Consider the following 23680-nt stretch of genomic DNA (forward strand, 5'->3'; position numbering starts at 1 on the left):
TGCTGTCCTCAGGCTGTGTTTCTGCTACCATGTTGAGTTATACGGTGTATTGTACAAAAGATTATGTGGGCATAATTTTGAATTTATAATTGAGTATACGATTGATGTTTATAATATGATTAAATGATTTTGAAGTAAAGATAAAATAACGTCTGTCATGTGATTGATGTTATCACATGATTGATGATTTTGAATTTAAGAAAAAGTAATTTCAATCATGTGATCATATACATAAGTATATATATATATAAAATTATATATTCAAAATAAATACACATAATATTTATAAACCTAATACGTCGCAACATATGTAGATGCCAACTCAACAATACTATTTGAGCTCTTTGAGTATGATCATTCCTGTCGCTCTTCCCAGAAAACTCGCTTGGTAACAGTAGAGATTCAATCTACCATCTTCAAAACATGAAATGTAAGAAACCAAAATGTCCTGAGCCGGATCATTCAACATCACCATTGATGAAATAATTTAAGCTTCATCATCATCTGCATGGTTTTACTCACCTTAACTGCAAACCTGTATTGGGGATATGGTACTATGATGCATGACGATGATGACCTGATCTGCACCCAATTTCAGTGAGTGGCAGGGGAGAAGGGATTGCAGATAACTTTCTTACCGGTTTTTAAGACTTTAGTTTTCTGCTGAGATAATATTATTTTTATCCATAGAAATTATGGATCATTTGTAATAAGCCGCTAGGGTTACGGTTTTCTGCCTCCAAAATCTTTGAACTTTCCTTTATGTTAAAATGAGAGCACGTATAATTTGGTTTAAATTATAAGATTAGATTTAATTTAAATTGATAAATTTTAAAAAACAGTATTCAATTTACATTATAATTTAAACGAATATTATATATATATATATATATATATATATATATATATATCTCGTATGTTTATATTATATTATAAAAAATTATATTTTAAATAATTTTATTAAATAATATATATTTAGAAGTGAATGATTATGATAGGTTTAAAGTGTAATTTAAATCAAATCAAATCGTATTTTTTTAGTTTGGTTTGATTTTAAATATAAAATAATTTAGTTTAGTTTGAAAATTTTTAAAATTATTTATTTCAATTTATTTTAAAAAAATTTTCAATTTGTATCAAATCAGATATGCACATCCTTAGTTAAAATAACTCATTTAGAAAATATATAAAAACATAAATTTATACATAAATAATGATATATTATTATATGAGTAGGGGGGATAAGGGTATAATATCAATAGACCCCTAGACATCTACACAGTAAAATCTAATAAGACTCTCCCTTGAAAACAACCCTGGCAATGCATATGTATAATATCAATATGCCCCATGTGCTCACGTAAAATTCTTTTAAATCCCCACATGTTTAATCTAAAAAAATGGCCCTTGCTTTGCATATATAAAAATCTCGGTAAGGCTCCCCACATGTCATACAGACAAGTTTCAGTTACACATGTTTTAGAAATTTAATTCAAAATTAGAAAATCAAATTACCACTAACGTGAATTTTGAATGTAAACAAAAGTACTTGAATGTAATGAATAGTCTTTTTTGAATTTAAATTTTAACATTGTAATATAAGTGAGATATAATGAAAATAAAAATTTTAAAAGTTGAACTTAAAAATTAATAAAATAGATGAAACATTAAAAATTTTAAGAAAATAGTTTAGATTCAAATCTCTATCATGTTTATAAAATTTTGATTTATTTGATATAATAATTATAATTTTAATCATTATATCTCAAATTTATCTATCCAATCAATACGAACGAAATTTCCAATTATCAAAATAAAATTTTAAAAGTTGTTTTTTGTTTTATTGAAAACACTGTGTTTGATAAAAGGTTGGGGGCGAATCGGTTTTTTAATTTAAATTTAGGTTTCGGTAGATTCGCGTAACCCCTGAAATTATGACAAATTTCAAGTTCCCCCAAAGGATTCATTTTAATTAATTGCACTTAATTGGGAGAGGGGTGACGTGGGTAAAAAATTGGACACATACAGAAGAGGTAGCTGAACTGAACTGGAAGAAAAACAACGTTTGCGCGCACAGAGGATGTTTTGGTGAGTTGAACTCAAAAAGACAACCCTCAGATTTTGTTTCTTCTTTGTTGGTTCTGTGTGTTCCTGTAATAACTGATAAATAAATCCATTTAAATATATTAATATTAACAATAATGTTGAGTAATGGCTCTCGTATTTCACTTCATATGCGAGAGTCTAATTACCATCAAAATCTAGGGTTAGGGTTTTCTACTTCCAAAATCTTTCAACTTTCCTCTTTCATGATGAGGCCTCTTTCTGTCGCTGTTATTGGAGAAAATTATATTCAGAGATTGCAGCAGAGATTGGTTTTTTCTTCAAGCCTTCAAAGCAAATCCAGTGGCGAATTGCCTCTTCTATCCGGATGTTTCAGGTTCTTGTCTTTTCCATTTTTTCCATTATTCAATTTCTCCCTACTTAAAATTGACTGGAAAAATTAAATTTATTTAAACTATTTTGGGGTTTGTGTGTGAACCTTAAGCTTGGTGATTGAGAAGATATATAAAAACTGATAATAGCAAATTTGATATGTAAACCAAAAAATTAGCTTAACTAAACTATTTGCAGATGCTAAAGGTTCCATTTTAGTTATTTGTGCTATTGTTTGAATGTTATTGATTTTTCGAGAAAATGTATGGGAAAAATTATAACCGTTTAATGTTTAGGAAATTTTTTTAACTGGTTCATCACAAGATTTGGCATACATTTTACCCCAAACTTATACTCTTTTTGTTTCTTTAGATACGAGGATGAGTTCTTTTTCGGGTCATTGTATAATTTTTTCTGCTTAATAAAACAGTGCTTTAGGGATTAAAAAGAAAGACTTTGTTTTACCTCTATCTCGGATCTCTTAAGCTTTGTGTATGGGGTCTTTTGGTTGGAGCACATGGACTCTTGGATCGAATAATCATGTTCAAAAAGAAAACCTTATGGAGTGCTACAAAGGGCTATTTTGCAAATCACCAAGATTTCAATTGCATAGCTTTAATTCTTTTCAGTTTTGGTGGTGTAGATGAAATTACTGCATTGAGTCTTTATTTTGTTTGTGTTATCAACTGGTAAAAGAACTTGATTATTGGAAAGTTAACTTCTTTTTGTGCTTTTCAAACTCTCAGTGATTAAATTTTTCTGAAATTTAATAATCTTAAGATTTAGTCAGATATACCTTCAATTACATGTTATGTTGTTTTCATTATATTCATAGATGCTTTTGGTTGAGGAAACAAAAGCAAGATGTCTTGTGTAAGTGTGTTGTTAAAGCAGTTTTCTTGGGTGATTTGAGTAGTTTCTATCTCTGGTCATTCTTTGTACGTATATTGTATTGGCCTCTTTTCCTTCATTGGCTGATCCTAATTTGTGGAGTTCCGTTATAGTGTGTTCTTTCAACTAATACAATTATTAATAGTGTCTTATAACTGTTTCCTTTCAAAATGTTCTTTTCCTCATAAAATCACCTTAAAAAATTAAAGGAAGAAGACTAGATTAAGTTAATGAAAAATAAAATAAACACCAGTGTTATGTATGTTCAGGAAGTGAATCACTGCTAGTTCTTCATAGGTGTGTGTGTTGGAATGTTACTATGTCTTCTGTTTCTCTTATCTGTCAATATTTGTTTGTCTGATTACTTTTCTTTGCATAAAGCCAACAAGAAGATGAACGTGAGCCTCCTGTTGAAGGATTGTGCCCCTTGGCAGGTTTTCTTTTACTTATTTCTCCAGCTCTTTTCCCCTATATTTGTTACTTTATAACCAAATTTTTCGTTTTTTAATATTTATTTGAAATTTCACTTGTAAACATTTTTTTTTTTTTATTGTGAGTTTAACATTTGGCACACTTTTCTACCTTAATTTAGTGTGTATTTATATTTATTTAAAGGAGGATTTAAAAGCTTCTATTTTGTGAGGTCAAATATTAATCACAGTGTTTTGAGTTAGTGCATTACCTTCTTGGTTATATACAATGGATAAATTCTTGTGCATTTTGGGTTGCATAGAATTTCACTTAAGTGGTGATTTGACCCATAATTGTGAGGTGAAAACATGGTTTTTGATCTCTACTTATTCATCTTTTTGAAGATGTGGTGTAACTGAATTACAAAATTTTATATATCATGTTCTATAACTCTTAGCCTCCATATATTTCAAATTACATCTGTTTGTCACTAGAGGCTGCATTTCCAGTGTTGACATAAGTGATTTTGGTAAATGAGTATTATGTGCATTGGGCTTTAGTTTTTATTTTTATATGCATAAATGTAGAAGGTTTACTCAAGAGTTGGATAATGAATTGGTTGAGAGGTGTGTATGAGCTGTACAATTTCTTACATGATCTCATCCAATTTATTCATTAGATAAATTTAAGAAAATAATCAAGCTCTAGGATGCATGCAATTTATTTAGTTTTTGGTTTTCATTCTCTTTATTTGGGCTTCACTGCATTTAGCTTTTGCAATTTCTTGTTTCTTTTTTGTTGTCTATGATTGTATAGAAAAAACTGTTGCTCCTAGTGTGGTGCTAATTTTTATTTAAATTCAAGTCGCTATGCTAAGTTTGTCATTGGTTATGGTTGAGTCCTTGTCTTTCATACGTTTACAGTATAATTCTAGCTAGTCTTAGAATATTTTCTAATTCTATCTACAAAAACTTTTTTTTCCCTCCTTCAAAATATGAGATAGAATTTTTTTGTAATTATCTTTAGGAGGGATAGTAGCATTGGGAAAGTTTGATGCCCTTCATATCGGTCATCGAGAACTTGCAATTCAAGCATCAAAGGCTGGAGCTCCATATATGTTGTCATTTGTAGGGATGGCAGAAGTATTTGGTTGGGAGCCTAGGTATAAACACTTCTCTCATGCTGTCTCTTTTGCAATTTTTATCTTTTAAATTTGCTAAGTTATACATCTTTAGAACTTTTTATCTTGGTAGAGGGAAAACAGAGTTATATTTGGCCTAGCAGCTTTTTTGCAGCTTCTTTTGTAGCCATGTTTATGTTGCTGCAATTTTTGTCTCCTCTATATCAAACAAGACTGTGACAACTTGAGTCTGGGTGACCTAATTTGAAGCAGTCAATTTGGTTTGTTTTGGATCCAATGTTATAGTACTAGGTAAATTTTGGTTTCACTAGTTGAAGATGTTGTTATATATGGCTTTGATTTTAATTTTTGGGGCCCATTTTTACAATGTCAATGTAAGCAAACCTTGAAGTATTATACTATACTTTGGGCGCAGAGGAAGAAAACCCCAAAATTTGGGTGGAAGGTATCTAAATATAATTGATAGTAAAGCTTTGCTTATGGGCTGCTTATATAGTTGACCATATCCATATTCTGATGAGTTGGTAACTTTGTTACACTGCATTTATAGAGTTAGGTTGACTCACTAATACAATTCTGATGAGTTTGAAAGTTGTCTTGTCCTGACTTGTCTTGGTTTTGTTTTGTTTCACCATGCTTGCAATATCCTTTTCCACTTGGTGAACAAGCATTTTAATTCTGAATGGTGGATACTAATTGTTTTTGCCTTACATTTGATTAGTTCAATGCAGACAACTACATTATGTCAAACTATCATATATCATTGACATGGTACTCTCTATATATAGGACCCCCATAGTTGCCAAATGTGACCGGAAGCGGGTTCTCTCATCTTGGGCCCCATACTGTGGTGGTGTAGCTCCAGTAGAGTACCAGATAGAATTTTCAAATGTAAGACATCTCACTCCGCAACAGTTTGTTGAGAAGTTATCAAAGGATTTTGGAGTAAACGGAGTTGTGGCAGGTAAATTAATATCAATGTCAAAGCCTTTTTGATGTTGATGTAAAAATTTGTAGTGTGGAACAATGTACTAGATCATACCTAATAGAAGTTATAATTTGGTAACTGTTGCAGGGGAAAACTACCGGTTTGGATACAAAGCTGCAGGTGATGCTTCAGAATTGGTGAGACTTTGTGGGGAGTATGGCATGGATGCTTACATTATTAATTCTGTCATGGACAAGAATCAAGATTCCAGAGTTATAGACTCCAAGGATTTAAAAGAGAGAGGACAGGTTTCATCTACCCGTGTTCGCCACGCTCTAGCTATTGGTGACGTGAAATATGTGTCAGAGCTTCTTGGTCGTCGACATCGTGTTATATTGATGGTGAATGATTGGGAAGAGTTATTAACTAGTAACAGCAATAAACATAGGGTCTCAGTTCTGAAGTCTTGTTCATTAAATCTCCTGCCAAAGGAAGGGTTTTATGAAAACTGTATTCTTTTATATGGTGATCTGAACGCAGTAAGATGTAGAATATTCATTGACTCAACATATATCCATTTAGAAATGGATGAGGTAGGTCTTTCTGGTTTCGATAATTCTCAGGGCTTACAGTTGTTGGGTATTGAATTCGGTGAGTTTTAAAGTCAATTTTGTTTTATTTAAGCTCTGTTATTTTATATTTATACCATTAAATAGTTGATGGAAGGAAAGTTCCATCCAAGTTTCAAATCATAGGCGCTATATCTGCTGCATAAGTATACATGTGTTTTACATTGGAGATAAAAGTGAAATTTTGCTTAGTGATTTGTGGATTTTGTTCAGTTTGTAAGTACTGTTTAATGTAGGTAGTTAATGAGTTCAGATATTTTGAAAAATCTTTTGATGGGTTGATAATTTCTGTTATTTTGACTTTGTGTTCTGATATTAAGGTTGATAGAATTGCAGAGCAATAAGGGAAAAAACAATATTATGTGTATATATTTTTGATACACAGATAATGTATCATCATGTAATTGGGTTTTACTTTATTTTTAATTCAAAATCATCTAATCACATAATGATATGTCATCTGTGTATTCAAATTGTGTATAAAAGATGTGTACGCGTAATTTCATTGTTAAGAAATAGGAGCAAGTTAATGGATGAGTGAAGAAGTGGGTAGATATGAAGGGTGACAGGTGGTGAGTATGCTTCTGTATGGATATTGGTTTATTAACAAATTGGATTTGTCATCTTCCACTTTGAAGCATGTAGAAGAAGAGTTATAGCAATGGGTTCTGATGCAACTCCATTCAAGTAAGTTTATCTCTATCAGAATAAGGTTCTATTTTATCTCCTTATCATGTTTCAGTGTGCACAGTAGTGGATTATTACATTTTTAGGCCTTCTGGATAGCTGTCATTGCTTCATATTGAACCAAGTCCAACCTGCTTGCTTGTAAATCAAGGAATCCTGGATTTTGCTGTCATTTATTTTACATTAGAATCCCAAACTTTTTGGAAAGCAGGATTATTGAGTGGAAGGATTGAATGGCTTAAAATCAACAAGTAAAAATAAAAAAAAACAAATTAATAAAACTGGGAACAGCTGATGCCTTAGTCATGCCAAATTATCATTTTGCATTATTAGGTAATTATCTCCATCTTTTTAAAGCCATAGATATCTGCAGTATTGCAGAGAATCGCCAAGTAGGGATGATATCGGGATGGGCGGGGCCGAATGTTCTTCTCTCCCTTGTCATTTTCGTAAAGAAAATTAATCTTTATTTTGGGTCCATCTTCATCACGGACATAACAAGAATTCTCCTTCTCCTCTTTATCCCCTGTCCATAACTAAAAATGTTCTCTTCGTACTCATACTTGTGGATAAAAATTTGTTCTTTATACATTTTAAGTATAACATAAATATATTTAAAAAATAATTAAAATTAAAATTAATTTATTATTTTAAATATCATAAATAACATATAATAATCATTTTAATATATATAACAAAAATATAAATAATTTAAAATCATAAAAAATATAAATATTTTAAATAAATATATTAATATAAAAAAATAAAAACAAAGTAAGAACATATGTACCCTTGATTTTGACCCATCGTTGGTTGGGAGATATTTTTCGTTCTTTTTTTTTTTTCGTTTATATTGAGAAATTTCTTATTTATTAGAAACAGAGAAAATCAAGATTATATGTTCAGATTAAAATTGCCATTTCTATATGTGAAGAGAGAAAATTTGATTATTATTTATATGAAGTGAAACAGAAATAATAATAATAATAATAAAGTTCCCAAAAAAAGGGGAATGGAGAAACGTAAGCATACACGACAGACATGAATGTGTATTTTATGGGCAGCCTGAAGCATCTTCCTTCTCTCCTCATTTCACCCAAGCATTTTATTTTGTTTAATTTAATTTAATTTAATTTTCCACAGAATATTTCATGAATATTCACTTGGCAATATCTAGAACCAAGCACCAACCAACAAATTTTTAATGTTTTATATATTTTAAAATAGGAAAAGCAAATTATGTAACAATTTTCAAAATAACATAATAATATAGTTTACACATTTTTATTTAATTCAATAATTCCAACCAATTTGGAAGATAAATGGCCATCTTCATTATCACTAATTTTATGTGATTAAGATTTAATAAACTTATTTATTAAATATAAGATGCTTTTAATTTAACAGTATCATATAATATAATAAAAGGAATCCTAAATTGATTGTGAATTAGAATGAGAATCATACTAGTATTATATAAACACCGATTTTTCTAAGTGGCGTGAAATATAGGCTAATTTTGAGAGAGAGAGAACCAATGTTATATTCCCACCTAAGGTTTGTTGAATTATCAAATTGGTATATATTAAGTATCAAAAACCCAAACTCCTATTTATAGATTGTTAAAATTGGTAGAATCAATTGATTTGAAGTGTATAATTATCATTTACTATTTAATATTAAAAAAAATAACATTTTATCTTCTTTTCCTCCATAAACTTTAAAAATTAACAAAATTTCTCCAATCTTAAGTTTTGAAAACTTTACTTTTCTCTCTTGTTAGGTTAACTAAAAAATGCAACGCATTTTTCGACAACTAAATTACTCTGGCTGCCTTCTTCGAAACTTACAGTGGATGGCTCGATGCTCTCTTTCTTTGTCGAAGAGAGATTCATGAGAAGACGAATTTGACCAATTTGTCTTTTGTTACAGCTCACAAATTCGATGATTCATCCTTTGACGATCGAATCATGAGAGCTTAGATGAAGATAGACAAAGTTCCTTGGCTTTGGAGTCAATGAAGAGACACGATGGTGGCCATTGTCGAATCGAAGCATGGGTCAATGAAGTTTATGACCCATGCTTCGATTTGACAATTCTTCAACCATTGTTCTTTAGGAAGAGCACTAGGAGGGGGAGAGAACACTGAAAAAGAAGATGGCTAGGAAGCCAAAGTTGACAGTGACGGAGATGGTCGCTAGAGAAGGAAGAAAAAAAATAAACCTAGGGGGGAAAAGTGAAGTTTTTAAAACTTAAGATTGAAAAAAAATGTTAATTTTTAAAATTAAAAAAAAAAGATGAAATTTTATTTTTTTAATATTAAATATTAAATAACAATCACACCCTTCAAACTAATTGATTTTGTCAATTTTAACAGTTTACGGTGAGAGTTTGAATTTTTAATATTTAGTGATACCAATTCAAATTTTTAACAAACCTTGGGTGGAAATAAGTAATTGACCTATTATATATTTTGTATTTATCGGTAGAGCCTGCGCAATTTGCTTCCCCAACCCAACCCAACAAAAATAATTAAAAATTGTTTCTTTCTTTCTTTCTGTCCATTCTCCCATCAAAGAATACCAAGGATTCTCTTCATCCTTCGCAGGTGAGTTTTTTTTTTTGCCATTTTTATTTTGTTTATCTTCTCGTTTTTATCGCCCAGTCAATCTTCCTTTCAAAACTTCTTTGCATTATAAAAAAAATCCAAAACTTCCCCATTCAAATGCATTCAACGAAAAAATTCGTTTTTGTTCAACTCAATCTGGAGCTGAGCCTGAGTTGACTCGACAATACACTAGGGGTAGAATAGTTATTTCCTCTCTACCTCACCTCCACACACCTGCCATTTAATCGCTTCACGTTATGGACCATAAATTTTTCTTCCTAAAAATGGGCTCACCGTGTTTGTCACGTTTATTTCCCGTTCTCTCCTCGCTGTTACTGGAATCCTAATATATTTAACGAGGACTAAACAGTCTTTTCGTTCTTCCTTGCTTTCTTTTCCTCACCCCCAAATCGTCCGGCTTCTCCGTCACTGTGAATCAATCATTATCAAATCATTTTCCACGTGGCATCTTCTTATTTGCTACTCCTCCCAGCTTCTCTTACTTGTACCACGACGTGACGTTTATTTTATTTCAATATTTAGTGCTCGTTTTAATTGAGGGTGTTTTTGTTTTTTTTAATTTTTGTTTGGCAGCTGTTTGAATCCAAAAGAAGGTTCCTGGTCGGTGCGGCGTGCTAACTGTGAGAACCGGGCTGTCATCATTTTACACTTTGACAGTCCGGTTTTTTTGGACCAAATCCGCGTAAGTCTTCGATAATCTGCTTCAACAAACGAATATTCCACTTTTGAATCCTTTTCCTTGCGTCTTTTCCTCTATTTTATATGCACATTTCTGTTCAAAATACACAAAACTACCCAGAAGCGTGATTCTTCAATTTGTTTGTTGTTTTGTGCAGTGCAGATGGTTGAGTAGTTTATTAATTCTATTAGTATTATATGGGCATTGCTTAATTTTCTTATGAGTTAAGAGATTCAGTTTTGGAATTCCAATATGGGTTCCTTGTCTGGAATACTTCAACGACCTCTAATTGCAGCGGCTGCGGTTGGTGTTGCCTCCGTTTCCGCTGAAATTTCTGATAAATTCCAGTGCTTTAGATCATCAGGCACGTGTTCTTCCTCTGACCAAGTTGATCCTTCTGTTTTAGATTCAGCTTCGGCTTCATCATGGGTGTCACATATATCTGTTTCTAAGCTATCAAACTTAGCCTTTGTTACCAGGGTCCGAGTACCTGTACCTAACATTAGTTTCGGTGTTCTCGATCCGGGCCATAATAGTTCATTATCTTCTGCGGCTTTTTCTCCTGTTCTTGTTAATTTGTATCAGTCTGCCGAGTTGGCTAAAGCCTCAAAGCCAACTGCAGTTGCAAGTGCTGTTCCTAGCTTTTCTCCTGATGTATTATATAGATGGCATTTACCGGAACCTGATGCCATTGATGTTTCTGGTACAACCGAGTGTTCCACGGCGAAGTCTAGGACTGTAGTGGTTTTGCTGGGATGGTTGGGCGCAAAGCAAAAGCATCTTAAGAGATACGCTGAGTGGTATACTTCAAAGGGATATCATGTAATTACCTTTACTTTTCCAATGGCTGAGATTCTCAGTTACCAAGTTGGTGGAAAGGCTGAACAGAATATTGAATTACTTGTGGACCATTTGGCTGCTTGGTTGGAAGATGAAGGGAAAAATCTTGTTTTCCATACTTTTAGCAACACTGGATGGTTAACGTAAGCTCTTTCTCTTAATTACATCCAAGGGCTTAAAAATCTGTGCAAACACCACGTTTTTCTCTGTTTTTTTATGAACATGTAAAACTTTATGCTAAATCGGGTCTTTCTTTTTACAGATATGGAGCTATTCTTGAAAAGTTTCAGAAGCAGGATCCTTCTTTAATAGGAAGGATTAGAGGTTGCATTGTAGATTCTGCACCTGTTGCAGCTCCTGACCCTCAGGTAACCGATGCTTGCAATTGTGTTCCTCTTTTCATCTCTTGAAATTTTTGCCAATGCTTTTAATAAGAAATGAGAGTTGTGAGTTGTGACCCTCATTTTGCTACTCTGATAAGTAAAAGTACAATGAAATATGAATGCACTATAATTTTATGAAGATAATGCTAAAGGCCAATATGTTGATAGTGTTGGTTTTTTTGTGTTCCTATTGTTTGTTTCCTGTATTGCATTTGCTGTTGTGTATTGTCAATTGATCACCATTTGATTGATTCCTATCATTTTAAGTGGAGTTTTTTTTTGTCGTACCTGCAAATTGAAGATTGCTCATGGATGTAGAATCTTGACTCCTAACCAGCGAGTTGACTTTGTTGATCTTGTTAAAGCGCATCTCTTTGGGCATTGGTTAAAATTTCATGATCAATTATAATATGCTGGATGCCGATTTGCTTGGAATAGGGCGACTCTAGTGTGCCTCAACATTGTGTGTGGTCTCTACAGCACTCACCATTGTGTTCTTGCTTGAGTGATTGTGCTGCATTACAGTTCCTTTTTAGTGTATAGTTTTTGTTTCAGGTTTAACTTAAAAAGGTTGACTTGATATTATCATTTTAACTGTGAGTAGTTTTGTTGCTTTAATTGTTGAAATTTCTTTAGAATAACAAACTCATTTATCTCTGGCATAAGATTAAGTGTTCAACTAATATGCATTAGTTTTGTTTTGTGCTGACTCTCTTGCACAAGAAGATTGACTTTTATCATGCGTATTTCTGAGCTGCTTGTTAGATTTTGCTGCTTTGTAACATTGGAAAATGTTGTTTCTTCGCACAAAAAATGAATAAGTAGTCTATTGTTGGTTGATTGGCAAGTGCAATTTTTATTTTGGTTCTCTTCTTTGATTGTATTAAAATTTTATATTTCAGAATATGCCAGGATCTGGATATGTGGTGCCTTTTCATTTTTAGTGCTTTGGGTTTGATTTATTCAATATTTTACTTTTGGAATTTGTGCTTTGGTTGAGTATGCTGGACAATCTCTTCTTTTCATTTGTTTTAGGTATGGGCTTCAGGTTTCTCAGCAGCATTTCTTAAGAAGCACAGTGTTGCAACAAAAGGAGTTGTTAGCATGAATGAATCAAGTACAGATATGTTTGTTGGTAGAAAAGCTCTTGGAGAGCCCAAACCTGCAGTTACTGAAACAGCTTTGCTTTTAGTCCTGGAGAAGTTCTTTGAGGTGGTTTTGCATCTTCCTACAATTAACAGGTAATTTATCCCTTTCAAATAAAAGGAAGTTGAGCAGATTTAGTGAGACGGATTAATCATACTTCATGTCTTTCAGAATAGTCTCCCTCTATAATTTTTTAAGAACAAGTGAATTAAGTATGCTGTAATAGAGTTTTGCAGAAGGGGAGGCGACCAAAATTATTTTACTGGAGTTACTTTCATTTATACATCTTTGCTGTTCTTTTCCATTATAGAAACATCTTTCACTGTCTTTCATATTCTTTTTGGTGTTTTTCACCATCTCTGTCTATATATTTTCTTTATCCATATGTATTTATACTGACATAAATATCTGATTAAAATGTCACAGGAGGCTTTCTGATCTGCTAGGCTTATTGTCATCAGGGCAACCAAGCTGCCCGCAATTATATATTTATAGCTCGGCAGACAGAGTCATTCCTGCAGATTCTGTAGAGTCATTTATCGAAAAGCAGCGAAAGGCTGGGCATGAGGTTAGGGCTTGCAACTTTGTCTCCACACCTCATGTTGATCATTTTAGAAATGACCCAAAACTATATACTACACAGCTCAATCAGTTTTTGGAGGACTGTGTGGTTACTTGTTGCAAGCAGTCTTGAATAAAGCTGTGAATGCTCTGACACAGATCAATTCTTTTATCCCTTCGAAATTTTATACTTATACATGGTTATAGCAATTGATTCGTTGATTTTAGGTTATTCGGTCCAGCAAGAATAAAAAATGATGGCCATTAATTGTATTCTTTTTGTTAAAAAAGTTGTAAACATCAGTCAATACTGCTGTAATTTATTCTTCTTCAAAATTAATTTTTGAAAGGTGAAAGTCTTAAAACTATTTAATGATTTGTTGGCTGATGAGTTGGCATGTTGTATAAACGGCACAATGATGAAATGGAAATGCAGATTTCATGTTATTGGAAATTCTTGAATCCTCTTCTAAATTTTCTCTATATTTCTTCTTTCTCTTATTCTTCCTCAATCTATGTTGCTTTTTTGCTCTCTAAGGTTCCTCTTATATGAGTAGTCCACATCATTGGTTCCTCCCTTTCTCTGATAAAAATGAAAATGAAATCGACGAACCCAAGTCTCACCTCATTTACCTTGACTCAGACTCTAAAACATGATATTAACTGGGTCAAAAATCACCAGAAAATTGTCAACACGGGTGTGATGGTGATGAATTTAGTGAAGTGGCAAGAAGAAAATTACATGAGAAGAATATAGAATTGGGTGGAAATATAGAAGATTAAAAGAAGGATTATGAGGTGGGCTATTTGCCTCCATTTTTATTGGTATTTGGTGGTAATATAGAGGCCATTAATCACCGATGGAACCAACACGAACACAACAAAGATAATTTGAAGGGCATTTGTCGGTCATTGCATCCTGGTCTGGTTAGTTTTTTACATCAGAGTTGTTTAGAGCTAAGTTAAGGCTTACGCCTTTAGTCTTGTTTTTTCCTTGAAGATCCTTACTCTGCATCTTTTTTTGGACCAACTTTATTGATGAAAGGGTTAGTCGTTTTTTCGGGATTTTTTGGGTTGTAGTCCAGCCATAAAATGGCGTTTTGGTTGAGTCTAATTTGCTTTGTGTTTATATTTGTCAGAATAGCGAATTTTGAATCTTTGATGAATTGTGCTAAATACTTCGGAACCAGAACCGACCCTAGGTACTTAATCTGATTCTTAAATCTTATAAATCGGTTGGTTCCAATTTCCACTTTTATAGTGGAGTATCTAAATCCGCTCATCTCATCAAACTGCACCAAGTTGTCGCATCTCCCCTCCTGTTTTCCCTCTCTCTTTTTCTAGGCTGTGCAATGAGATGAAATTTAGCCACAAACAAGTAATGGCTACAAATAGAATTTGCAGGATCGCTACATATGTAGAAACTGCCAAAGCTATTATTAATTTTAGCCACTCGTTTATTTGAACTTTCGGCTTGAATACAAACAGAATCAATAGATAATTCCTTCTTGGATTTTGACCTCTTGGAGGCCTCTTTCATTCGTCAGTCAGAATACTGGAACATTCATTCTCGTCATATAATTGAATGGATGATTTATCACATGAATAACAAAAATTGAAACGAGGGAAAGATTTGTTGCATGACGCTTTTGACAGAAGCCACATCACAATCAGCAAAAGTTCCATTGTTTCCTGTAGTTCAAACATACAACCAAGTTTCAACCACAATATCATACGCACCAGCTCAACACATTAGCATTCTTTCTTCTTTGTTCTTTGAAGTTTGAGAAGAATAGAACATTCCATCTTGTTTGAAATGGTAAACATTTTTTAGTCAACGAAACTTGTGACAACAGAAAGCAAAAGATACTAAATTGTCTTGTATTCACATAATCATATGAAAATTAGTTAATACAGATCAACTGCACAATTACAACGATTTACAGGGTGTTTTATCCAGAGATCTCAATGGCCTTGACCTCGGGTGTCTTTGCCTCAACTTTAGGAACAGTTACGGTCACAACTCCATTCTCCATACAGGCCTTTATTTCATCCATCTTCACATTCTCCGGCAACTTAAACCCCTCGAGAACTTCCCACTGCTACGTTCCATACGATGCCATGTGTCGTTCTTTTCTTCCTTCTCTACATTCCTCTCTCCGCTGATCTGAAGCACTCTGTCATCTTCGATCTCCACCTTCACTTCTTCTTTCTTGAGTCCCGGAAGATCGGCCTTGAAAACGTGTGCCCCCGGGGTTTCCCTCCAGTCTATCTGGGTGTTGACAAAAGCAGATGAATCTTGAGGGAAACGAGTGGAGAGTGAGGAAAAATCCTTGAACGGATCCCAAATATGAAGAGAGAAAGGGTCGAAGATATTACTGTGCTGGTTTCTGAAGAAGCTTGGAATCAGCGACATATTATTTAAGAATTCGAGGGAATTGGACTGATTGCTGAGTTTGATGCTTTAACTTTGCAGAATTGTGCCTGATGGTCTAAAATAGGAGTGTGATTGGGGTTTTTATAAGAACGGAGAATTCTGGTACTTTTCGCGCGCAATCCCTTATTTGCAGCTGAAGCCTCTACGACTTTCTGGTAAATTGGCGAAGTTGTTAAGTTCTGAGCTTCTAGAAAGCTCTGGACTTTCTTCAGATAAGGGCTGTGGAATTAAGCTCATTAAGGCCCAAACCCCCAATAGGTAGAAGCTAATACTACTTTCGGTAGTGATTTTTGGTCTTTTATCTTTTTTTATTTACCTTTATTTTTTATTTTAATGAGTTTAACCCAACAAAATTATATACGGTAATACTATATATATTTAGTTTAGGTATTATTTTTATTTAATTTAAAATTATTTAATTATTGGATGATATATATCAAATATATACTTATTTATGTATTTAAAATCGTTATGTAAAATTTTATTATTGAGAAAATATAGATTTTAATTATATATCCCATTTTAATTTATATTTTCTTTTTATCTATTATTTTTTGCAAACTAGACCTTGTTCGGGTTCTATTCGACTTGAATTGCCTTTAATGCAAGTGTGGTGGATTTTCTAATTGTTTCGTCTTTTAAAAATGGAATGTTGTAATTTGTTCATTTCTATTAATTTCTCTTTGGCATCAAATAAGATTGTGTTCACGATTCATCCTAATTTCTTGGTTATTATGTTTTGCATAGTAGGTTATTTGCCTTAACAGTGTTCAATGATTGAGTTTTATGTCATTTAATAGTAAACGTTTTCGGAGGGAGCTGATTTAGAACTTCATCAACAAGAGGGCTTACATTTACCATTATTGAATACTTAAATCAAATTTGGTTAATCTACATTTTGAGTTTCTTAGGTGTTATCCTCTGTTGTTTCCATGATTAACAGTTTGCACACACGATAAGAAGCCAGGGTCCAGCTGTAGGAGTTTTTCTGATACCCACTGCAGATAATGTCTCCGTCTACCATGTGAAGGCATGTAAAGCATTCATCATATTCGACGCCACCTCAGGAATTCATCAGTTGAAGTGGTGAATCTTTTCTATTTTAAGCCTAATAGATTCTCTTCCAACTACCCACATCTTTTAGGGTAATATAACAGAATTGTGCCAGCACAAATAGCTGAAGAAATGAATGTTTAAGTATACATTGAGGTCAACCATTATCTTTGTCTGATATTAACCTCCGTCTGTCAATGGCAAGCAAAATACCAGTAATTGATATATAAAGAATTTACATTGACCCACAAATTGCGCCAGAAATTGGAGATGAGATCCATTAAATGGCATTGAGAGATACAGTAACAAAGCTTCTCCTTGATATAGACAATAATGATAAGGAGATTGATAAGCATTCTCACTATCAAAATTCTGTACAATATATATCTGCAATCAACTTTCTTGTTGACCTTATTAATTATGTCCGACGAAACATAGGGCACAAGATGTGCTAGCACTTGTTTTGAGCTTGAGAAATTGCCTGCTGGAGTTGGTTCAAAGCTTTCTGATAATTTAAGAAACCCATAAACCAGAAATCAAAATTATCCACTGTTACTATCTCTATATACTTCTGTGATGGCTTCTTCATGTTTTCACTTTGGTTGACTATGTTTATCTTATTTACTGGTATCACCACCTGCAAGTAATTGACAATTTCAAACTATATTAGGAACCAGTCTTGAAGAGAGACACATTTTTGTTAAATTAGATAGTTCAAGATTATATTTTGTTTAGTTACCTTGTAATAAACTCTAGCTTGTTCCCCATTTGGAGAAGAGAATTTAATTGATTTTTCGCTGCAGAAGGCAACCTTGTGAGTGGATATAAATAGGAGACCAGCTATAGGACCAGATGTTGTTGACAAATAACACTGGCAAGTCTTTAACAATTTTTCTCCTTCTCCAACACTAAATAGCTTCTTGAACTCCTTGCTCATTCCTCCTACTTGAAGAATTCTCGCTCCCAAGCTCAACTTTGCTTTCACAATTTCAGTTATCTTTGGTCCCAATCTCACTGCAACACCACAAAAATGTTCAGTTAAATTCCAAGGTCAACTTTATACATGATTCATAATCACAAACAAATTAAAAAATAAATGAAGAAATTATTAATTAATTACCATGCTCTCGAACTCCAAGGGCAAATTTGTTAGCCTTTTTCCCCAGCTTAACTATCCTTTTATTTGCAGAAGATGGAACAAGGTCTTGGCTTTCAGGTTCAGGTAATAATCTCCTTGGTAAGCTCATAAAAGGGCATGCTGTTGAGGCGATTGAAATTCCCATAACTTGTTCTGCCAAAGTTTTCTTCATATTTGATGAATATAAAGCTGAAGTAATAAGCTTTCAGGTGATTTGTGTCTCTGCAACAATTGTTGGAGATTGCAGAATGTTCTTTTTGGGTGTCTTTGAGAAGCTGCTGAATGTGCGGGTTGAAGAATCCTAGAGTTATGCTAATGTATTTAAAGGCATTATCGAGCCAACTTTTTTGTCCATGACTCATCTATGACTCATCAAACAAAAGTAAAAAGCATGCATATTGACTCCTTAAGATATCAATATATTTAAAGATTTATTGCTTTAAGAATGCATATTTTGAACCCACTAGTTCTTACTTTTCAAAAATTGTCCTAACACATGAATAATTACTACAAAGACAATGGTGGATAATACCCTTTATTTTTTAAATTATCCAATCTCACTAACAATACATGTATCATCACTACCAAGATATGGGTGGATAATCTGTTAAAAACCATAGATTCAATGGCATCACTTAAAAAAAAAAATTAAAATAGATAAAAAAAATTAATGTTTAGTATGGAGTAAGGTTATACATTCTTGTGGCATCATGTTTTGGTTAGACTCCTTTTGTATAGTCTAGCCTTGGTGGAAAGTCTGTGTTTCACTTTTCTTTGTAACCTAGTTTGTTTAGTTTTATTTCGACTTTCTTTTTTAACTCTTTCATAGTAAGAATTATGATAGGTCTTCAAAAGGAGATGTTATAGGTTTCTGTTTTATTTTCAAGTTTGTCCTATTTTTTTTGTTGTTTATTTAGTGAATAAGATGTGTTTAGGCTATTTCCAGATCCTCTCATTGGACACCCTTTTATCATTCTGTTAATATATATATTTATTTGCCCAAAAAAAAGGAAAACAAAACTTTATACATTTCTCAAAATCCATCCCATTTCAAGAGATTGATCTATGAGCAACTAAATTTCAAGGCAAGATTGGTTTAGGGTTTAGGAAAGTTCAAAAATTTCCTTATAGAGTAGGGAAAAAATCATCCTTGGTGCATAATAATTTTGTTGTTATGTTGTGGAGATGAAATGTTTATTAGGAGTTGGTAGGTGGCTTTTGCATCGTACAATCGCAACAGGCACCACGTAATCCCTCTTTCATCTATGGATTGTTGATGTGTGATTCAAACTTTTTGAGCTGGCAATCTAACTTTCTGATGCTAGATTTAATACCTTAAGAAAAATGGAAAAGAAAATTTGACGTCTGGATGCGTTGGATCGACCAATTAACGTGAACATACAAGATAATGGTACTTCACTTTCCACGTAGTAGTGATAGAAAATGTTATCTCTTAAAGAACACCCTACCATGACCAAAAGAAAAATCTATTTGGACTTAGTCTAAATTAAGCCAGTCAAGCCAAACGTCTTCTCTTCCTATCTTTTTCCAAATTACCAACTCAGCAACGAGTCATGCACAATGAAGCTTAATTTAAGAATATCAAATTGAAATATATTATAGAATACAAGGCCGGCTTTGACATTTTGGTGGCTGATGAGGCAAATAAAATTTAGTGCCACCTAATGCCCTACTACGTGCTCCTAACTCTTCCGAGACTACACAAATTTTAGAATAACTTTCGGTGTTCAACAAGTATTGGCTTATGTAGACAAAAGCAGTTGAGAAGATCCATTCCATTATCCATTATATATATATATATATAGTGATGGGAGTTGGCAAAGGAATTCTTCTCTTTTGGAACAAAAAACACAAAGAGATCAAGTCTCCCAAAGGAATGCAATACATGGGACAAATGGGATTGTGGAAATAACTCACATCAAAACTTTACGTTGTATTCGAATGAGTTTCGTCGCAAACTTGAAGTCGGGTATACTAAATTATATTTACTGTGATTTACAAAATTTGATTAGATATGTTTAATTGTTTCCAACAGGTAACAATGAATTAAATTTTTTTATTTGAATTATATATAAAAATTTAGTTATCATCTATGTGACAACAAGTTTATTATTTAAAATATAATAATAGGAGTATATTAAGACAACAATAATGATATATACAATAATCCTAAGCTACATATAATGAGAATTATTTGACTAAAAGTAGCTATATAATGACAAAACATAACAATATTTATGATATACTATCTATCATAACATAATAAAATTTATGACATATAAAAACTTTATCAAAACAACTTTAATAGGATGAACATATTAAGGCCAATGTAATTGTCATAATAAAATTATAGTGACTATTCCATTTATCACAAATTATTCTTAACTTAGACAATAAAAAATTAAATTCATGATAAATTTATAATAAAACTATATATATACAATTTTTTATACACAAATAGATATGTACATAAATGTATCATATTGTTGAATGATTTTAAATATATAATAAAATAATATTCAATTATATGATGACATATTTATGGTGTATCTATTTATGTATAAAAAAGTATATAAAAAACAATGCTCTAAATTTATTTGTCACAACATATTTTAAATATTGTGATAAACATATATGAAATGTAATAAACTTATAAGGACGAATTTCTCATGACAATGGTGGTGACAAAAATTGTGTCATCATTTACGTATAATGATGAAAATTGAACGTGGATAGCTAAATTGGGTGATTTACTCCATGAATATATTTACTTTTGGGAGATACAGATGCAATCTCGCTAATACATCTATGACCTTAATTTGCCTCTCATGCTTCTTGGTATACTTGGGACACTTGCCATATGAACCTAGCTAAAATAATACTAGTTAAGTAGTGCTATTTAAATGATGCAATATACTTGTTTGCAAGTTCAAGGTGCCATTTGAAATGGGATTGGCACCATAAGTCTGCATATGCTTGTTGCCATAACTATTACTTCAAGTTAAGTCTAGTTTAATTTGTTCTACATTTTTTAAGCACTTTCACTAGGCATATGATGGAGAATGGTTGTATATGTATGAAACATGTTAATTTTTTAACATAAATATAAATAGCTCTTTCATTTCCAATATATGTGAGTGTAATATCAAAATATGCATGCAGCCTCTTTTCTGCCGCAGCTTTTAAGTTTCTGCAGAGAAAGGTAGGATTCGTGCTTTTTAAGGTCTAGCTTGTTCTAGTGTTATTTCTCTCTTTCCAAGTTGAAAGTGTAGTCAGCATACACGATGGTTGAAGTGAAAGTTCATAATAACAATCAACAAAAAGTGTACATTAATCGTAACTGTATTAACTTTCCTCACTTAAAAAATTTACATATTCTGATGAAATTAAGTCAACTAATAGTTGATTTGTAAATCATCTACCACGCTATTGGAAATCGCCTGCTGAAGGGACTTGAAAGATTTCTCATAATTTAAGAAACCCATAAACCAGAAGTCAAAATGGTCCACAGTGCATATTTCCACGTACTTCTGCGATGGCTTCTTCATATTTGCACTTTGATTTACTCTCTTTATTTTCTCAAGTGGGATCAAAACCTGTACACAGGAATTGCAAAAACTTGTTAGAATGCAAGCAAGAAAGAAAGGGAAATAAAACTACAAAAATATTATATTAAAATGCATGAGATGTCAGACCAATTACCTTGTAATGAACTCTTACGATTTCTCCATTCTTAGAACGGAATTTCAGTGATCTCTCACTGCAAAACGCAACTTTGGTTGTGGAGATAAAGAGGAGGCCTGCTATCGGACCTGCTGTTGTTGACAAATAGCATTGAGAAGCCTTCAGTAATTTCTCTCCCTCACAAACATTAAACAGCTGATTGAATATCTTCTCCACTCCACCTACTTGTAGAATTTTTGCGCCCAAACTCAACTTTCCCTTCACAGTTTCAGTAATCTTTGGCGCCAGTCTCACTACAATTTCATTGCAATTAAATTGCATTTAGTTTTATGCATGACTCTGTCAAAATTTTCAATGAAAACTATCTGGTTAATGACCAATGATCGCTTACCATGTTCTCTGACTCCGTGTGCAAATTTACCAGCTTTCTTCCCCAGCTTATTCATTGTCTGAAGAACCGAATCTACTTTTCCTGCAATATAAAAACTATTCTGTTACTAAAACACCTTCATCGGGACTCCTAATATTCATAAATCCGTATATATACACATATTTCACAGAGAGACGAGACAGATATATACTTTGTTTATATGCTGGAGACCCGTTGGCCGAAGAATCATGAATACGATATCGGGGAGCTGATTCAGATAAGGATTTGATAGATGATGATGAGACAAAGTATGCAGCAGCAGTTGAGTTAACAGGAATCCCCATAACTCGTTTGTAAATTGGGCTTTTCATCGTCTCCAAATGAATTGCTAGATTTTACGTTCTTCTGTCTCTAACTTCTCTTAAATTTGTGTTATCTCGGCAATAAATAATGGTGGTGAAGTATTTATAGGGAATTGAATGTACGTTAAAGATGGCATGCGAATCTAGCTTTTGGTTGCATGAATCATTTTTGCTTCATGAATTAGAAGTAATAAAAGCAGATTCAAAGCAATGACTCTTAAAAGATTTGGACAGCAGAAAAGGTCTATTTGTGATTGCTTTTTAAGGAATTAGTGTCAAACTTAAATATTGCCAACTGACCGACCCTCTCTCTGAAAATCCTAAAATTCTACTAGTTTTACTAATCCTGTAAAAACATACCTTATTATTTATTAAAAATATACTTATATAAAAGATTAATTTATATAGTTAGTTTAGTTTTATTCTCATGTTCATAAATGCTCCCTCAAGAACTTGGAACGAATAAAATTAAAGTTCAAAGGATTAGATTGGGATGAATGTTGGTGAATTCCTGGAATTTCAAAAGAAAATGACAGAATTGAGAGTTCTATAATTAAAATTGGTGTAATTAACCATATAAAATTACATGGATTGTTCAAAGTTTGGTGGTTAGAAATTAGAGGGAAGTTTGTTGATTAGTAGGTAAACTTTAATTAATGCAATCCTTCAAGCAAAAAAGCTAAGCAACATGTATTGCATCCGTTTTCTTATACCAACTCTCCCATGATGGCTTGGCAATGAAGCTTTCCGATCTGGCATTTTAGCTTTGTGATGCAACTTCCTCTTTTTCATTCTTAGTTAAGAAAGAGAAAGAGAAAGTTGAAAAAGAAAGGGGATTTGAAGCACAAATGAGGCATACTTCTTTTTCATATACAGTTAATGATGTTGGAGACAGAGATATGTAAAGAATTTCCATTTTGAGAAAGAAAAAGGAAAAACAATCTTTGGCAAAAGAAAAGAGCAATGAAGTCTTAATTTGTTGATTGTTCAGTTAAAGACAAAAGGATCCTCGCAAGTCACAATTCATGAGATGAGACATGACCAAGCGATGATCATACGCATATAAGGATATACTGCTACATTTTTGGCCTTCTTTTCTCTTTCACTCTTCAACATTCTGAGGTGTAAGTGAATAGGCAGTAGGGGCTGTTGGTAAAGCAACCTTCTCACCATTAAAAAAATATTGGATATTGAAGCAACTTTCCACATATTGAAACGATATTGGGAAAAGTCTGAGGCCGGCTATTCCCGCTG

The 23680-nt window shown here is 32.8% G+C and overlaps 4 protein-coding genes and 1 pseudogene across 7 annotated transcripts; 2 read left to right on the forward strand and 3 right to left on the reverse strand.

The window, feature by feature from the left end:
• Window positions 1–2002: 2002 nt before the first annotated feature.
• LOC123217675 (FAD synthetase 2, chloroplastic) lies at window positions 2003–6559 on the forward strand. Of its 2 annotated transcripts, XM_044638771.1 has the most exons (5): window positions 2004–2440; window positions 3709–3761; window positions 4765–4900; window positions 5668–5843; window positions 5955–6559. In XM_044638771.1, exons 1-5 carry the CDS (start codon window positions 2202–2204, stop codon window positions 6467–6469), a joined length of 1119 nt encoding a protein of 372 aa, XP_044494706.1. In that variant the 5' UTR covers window positions 2004–2201; the 3' UTR covers window positions 6470–6559. The 2 variants fall into 2 exon arrangements, with proteins under 2 accessions (XP_044494707.1, XP_044494706.1); XM_044638772.1 differs by lacking the exons at window positions 3709–3761; window positions 4765–4900 and having other exon boundaries at window positions 2003–2440.
• A 3079-nt stretch (window positions 6560–9638) lies between these two features.
• LOC123217708 (transmembrane protein 53) lies at window positions 9639–13815 on the forward strand. Of its 3 annotated transcripts, none has more exons than XM_044638813.1 (6): window positions 9639–9731; window positions 10326–10434; window positions 10589–11414; window positions 11534–11639; window positions 12690–12895; window positions 13227–13815. In XM_044638813.1, the coding sequence occupies exons 3-6, from the start codon at window positions 10684–10686 to the stop codon at window positions 13492–13494; spliced, it is 1311 nt and encodes a 436-aa protein (XP_044494748.1). In that variant the 5' UTR covers window positions 9639–9731; window positions 10326–10434; window positions 10589–10683; the 3' UTR covers window positions 13495–13815. The 3 variants fall into 3 exon arrangements, with proteins under 3 accessions (XP_044494748.1, XP_044494749.1, XP_044494747.1); XM_044638814.1 differs by having other exon boundaries at window positions 10594–11414; XM_044638812.1 differs by lacking the exons at window positions 9639–9731; window positions 10326–10434 and having other exon boundaries at window positions 10446–11414.
• Window positions 13816–15228: 1413 nt separating this feature from the next.
• LOC123216067 lies at window positions 15229–15952 on the reverse strand (annotated as a pseudogene).
• Window positions 15953–17103: 1151 nt separating this feature from the next.
• On the reverse strand, window positions 17104–18296 carry LOC123215998 (GEM-like protein 4). The gene is made up of 3 exons (XM_044636335.1): window positions 17972–18296; window positions 17591–17865; window positions 17104–17488 (listed from the first exon to the last, which is right to left on the reverse strand). The coding sequence occupies exons 1-3, from the start codon at window positions 18159–18161 to the stop codon at window positions 17303–17305; spliced, it is 651 nt and encodes a 216-aa protein (XP_044492270.1). The 5' UTR covers window positions 18162–18296; the 3' UTR covers window positions 17104–17302.
• Window positions 18297–21295: 2999 nt separating this feature from the next.
• On the reverse strand, window positions 21296–22578 carry LOC123217403 (GEM-like protein 4). The gene is made up of 4 exons (XM_044638426.1): window positions 22276–22578; window positions 22086–22166; window positions 21713–21987; window positions 21296–21606 (listed from the first exon to the last, which is right to left on the reverse strand). Exons 1-4 carry the CDS (start codon window positions 22433–22435, stop codon window positions 21406–21408), a joined length of 717 nt encoding a protein of 238 aa, XP_044494361.1. The 5' UTR covers window positions 22436–22578; the 3' UTR covers window positions 21296–21405.
• Between the last annotated feature and the right edge of the window lie 1102 nt (window positions 22579–23680).

This window comes from Mangifera indica, chromosome 5, assembly GCF_011075055.1.
Source record: "Mangifera indica cultivar Alphonso chromosome 5, CATAS_Mindica_2.1, whole genome shotgun sequence".
Lineage (NCBI taxonomy): Eukaryota > Viridiplantae > Streptophyta > Magnoliopsida > Sapindales > Anacardiaceae > Mangifera > Mangifera indica.

Coding starts and splice junctions, on each gene's coding strand:
- LOC123217708 (XM_044638813.1), top strand. CDS start 10,684: ATGGGTTCCTTGTCTGGAATACTTCAACGACCTCTAATTGCAGCGGCT. Junction 11,415..11,533: donor AGCAACACTGGATGGTTAAC/GTAAGCTCTTTC, acceptor TTCTTTTTACAG/ATATGGAGCTATTCTTGAAA. Junction 11,640..12,689: donor TTGCAGCTCCTGACCCTCAG/GTAACCGATGCT, acceptor CATTTGTTTTAG/GTATGGGCTTCAGGTTTCTC.
- LOC123217403 (XM_044638426.1), bottom strand. CDS start 22,435: ATGAAAAGCCCAATTTACAAACGAGTTATGGGGATTCCTGTTAACTCA. Junction 22,167..22,275: donor GTCTCCAGCATATAAACAAA/GTATATATCTGT, acceptor TTTATATTGCAG/GAAAAGTAGATTCGGTTCTT. Junction 21,988..22,085: donor ACACGGAGTCAGAGAACATG/GTAAGCGATCAT, acceptor ATGAAATTGTAG/TGAGACTGGCGCCAAAGATT.
- LOC123217675 (XM_044638771.1), top strand. CDS start 2,202: ATGTTGAGTAATGGCTCTCGTATTTCACTTCATATGCGAGAGTCTAAT. Junction 4,901..5,667: donor GTATTTGGTTGGGAGCCTAG/GTATAAACACTT, acceptor CTCTATATATAG/GACCCCCATAGTTGCCAAAT. Junction 5,844..5,954: donor AGTAAACGGAGTTGTGGCAG/GTAAATTAATAT, acceptor TAACTGTTGCAG/GGGAAAACTACCGGTTTGGA.
- LOC123215998 (XM_044636335.1), bottom strand. CDS start 18,161: ATGAAGAAAACTTTGGCAGAACAAGTTATGGGAATTTCAATCGCCTCA. Junction 17,866..17,971: donor CCTTGGAGTTCGAGAGCATG/GTAATTAATTAA, acceptor GTGGTGTTGCAG/TGAGATTGGGACCAAAGATA. Junction 17,489..17,590: donor AAGCTAGAGTTTATTACAAG/GTAACTAAACAA, acceptor AATTACTTGCAG/GTGGTGATACCAGTAAATAA.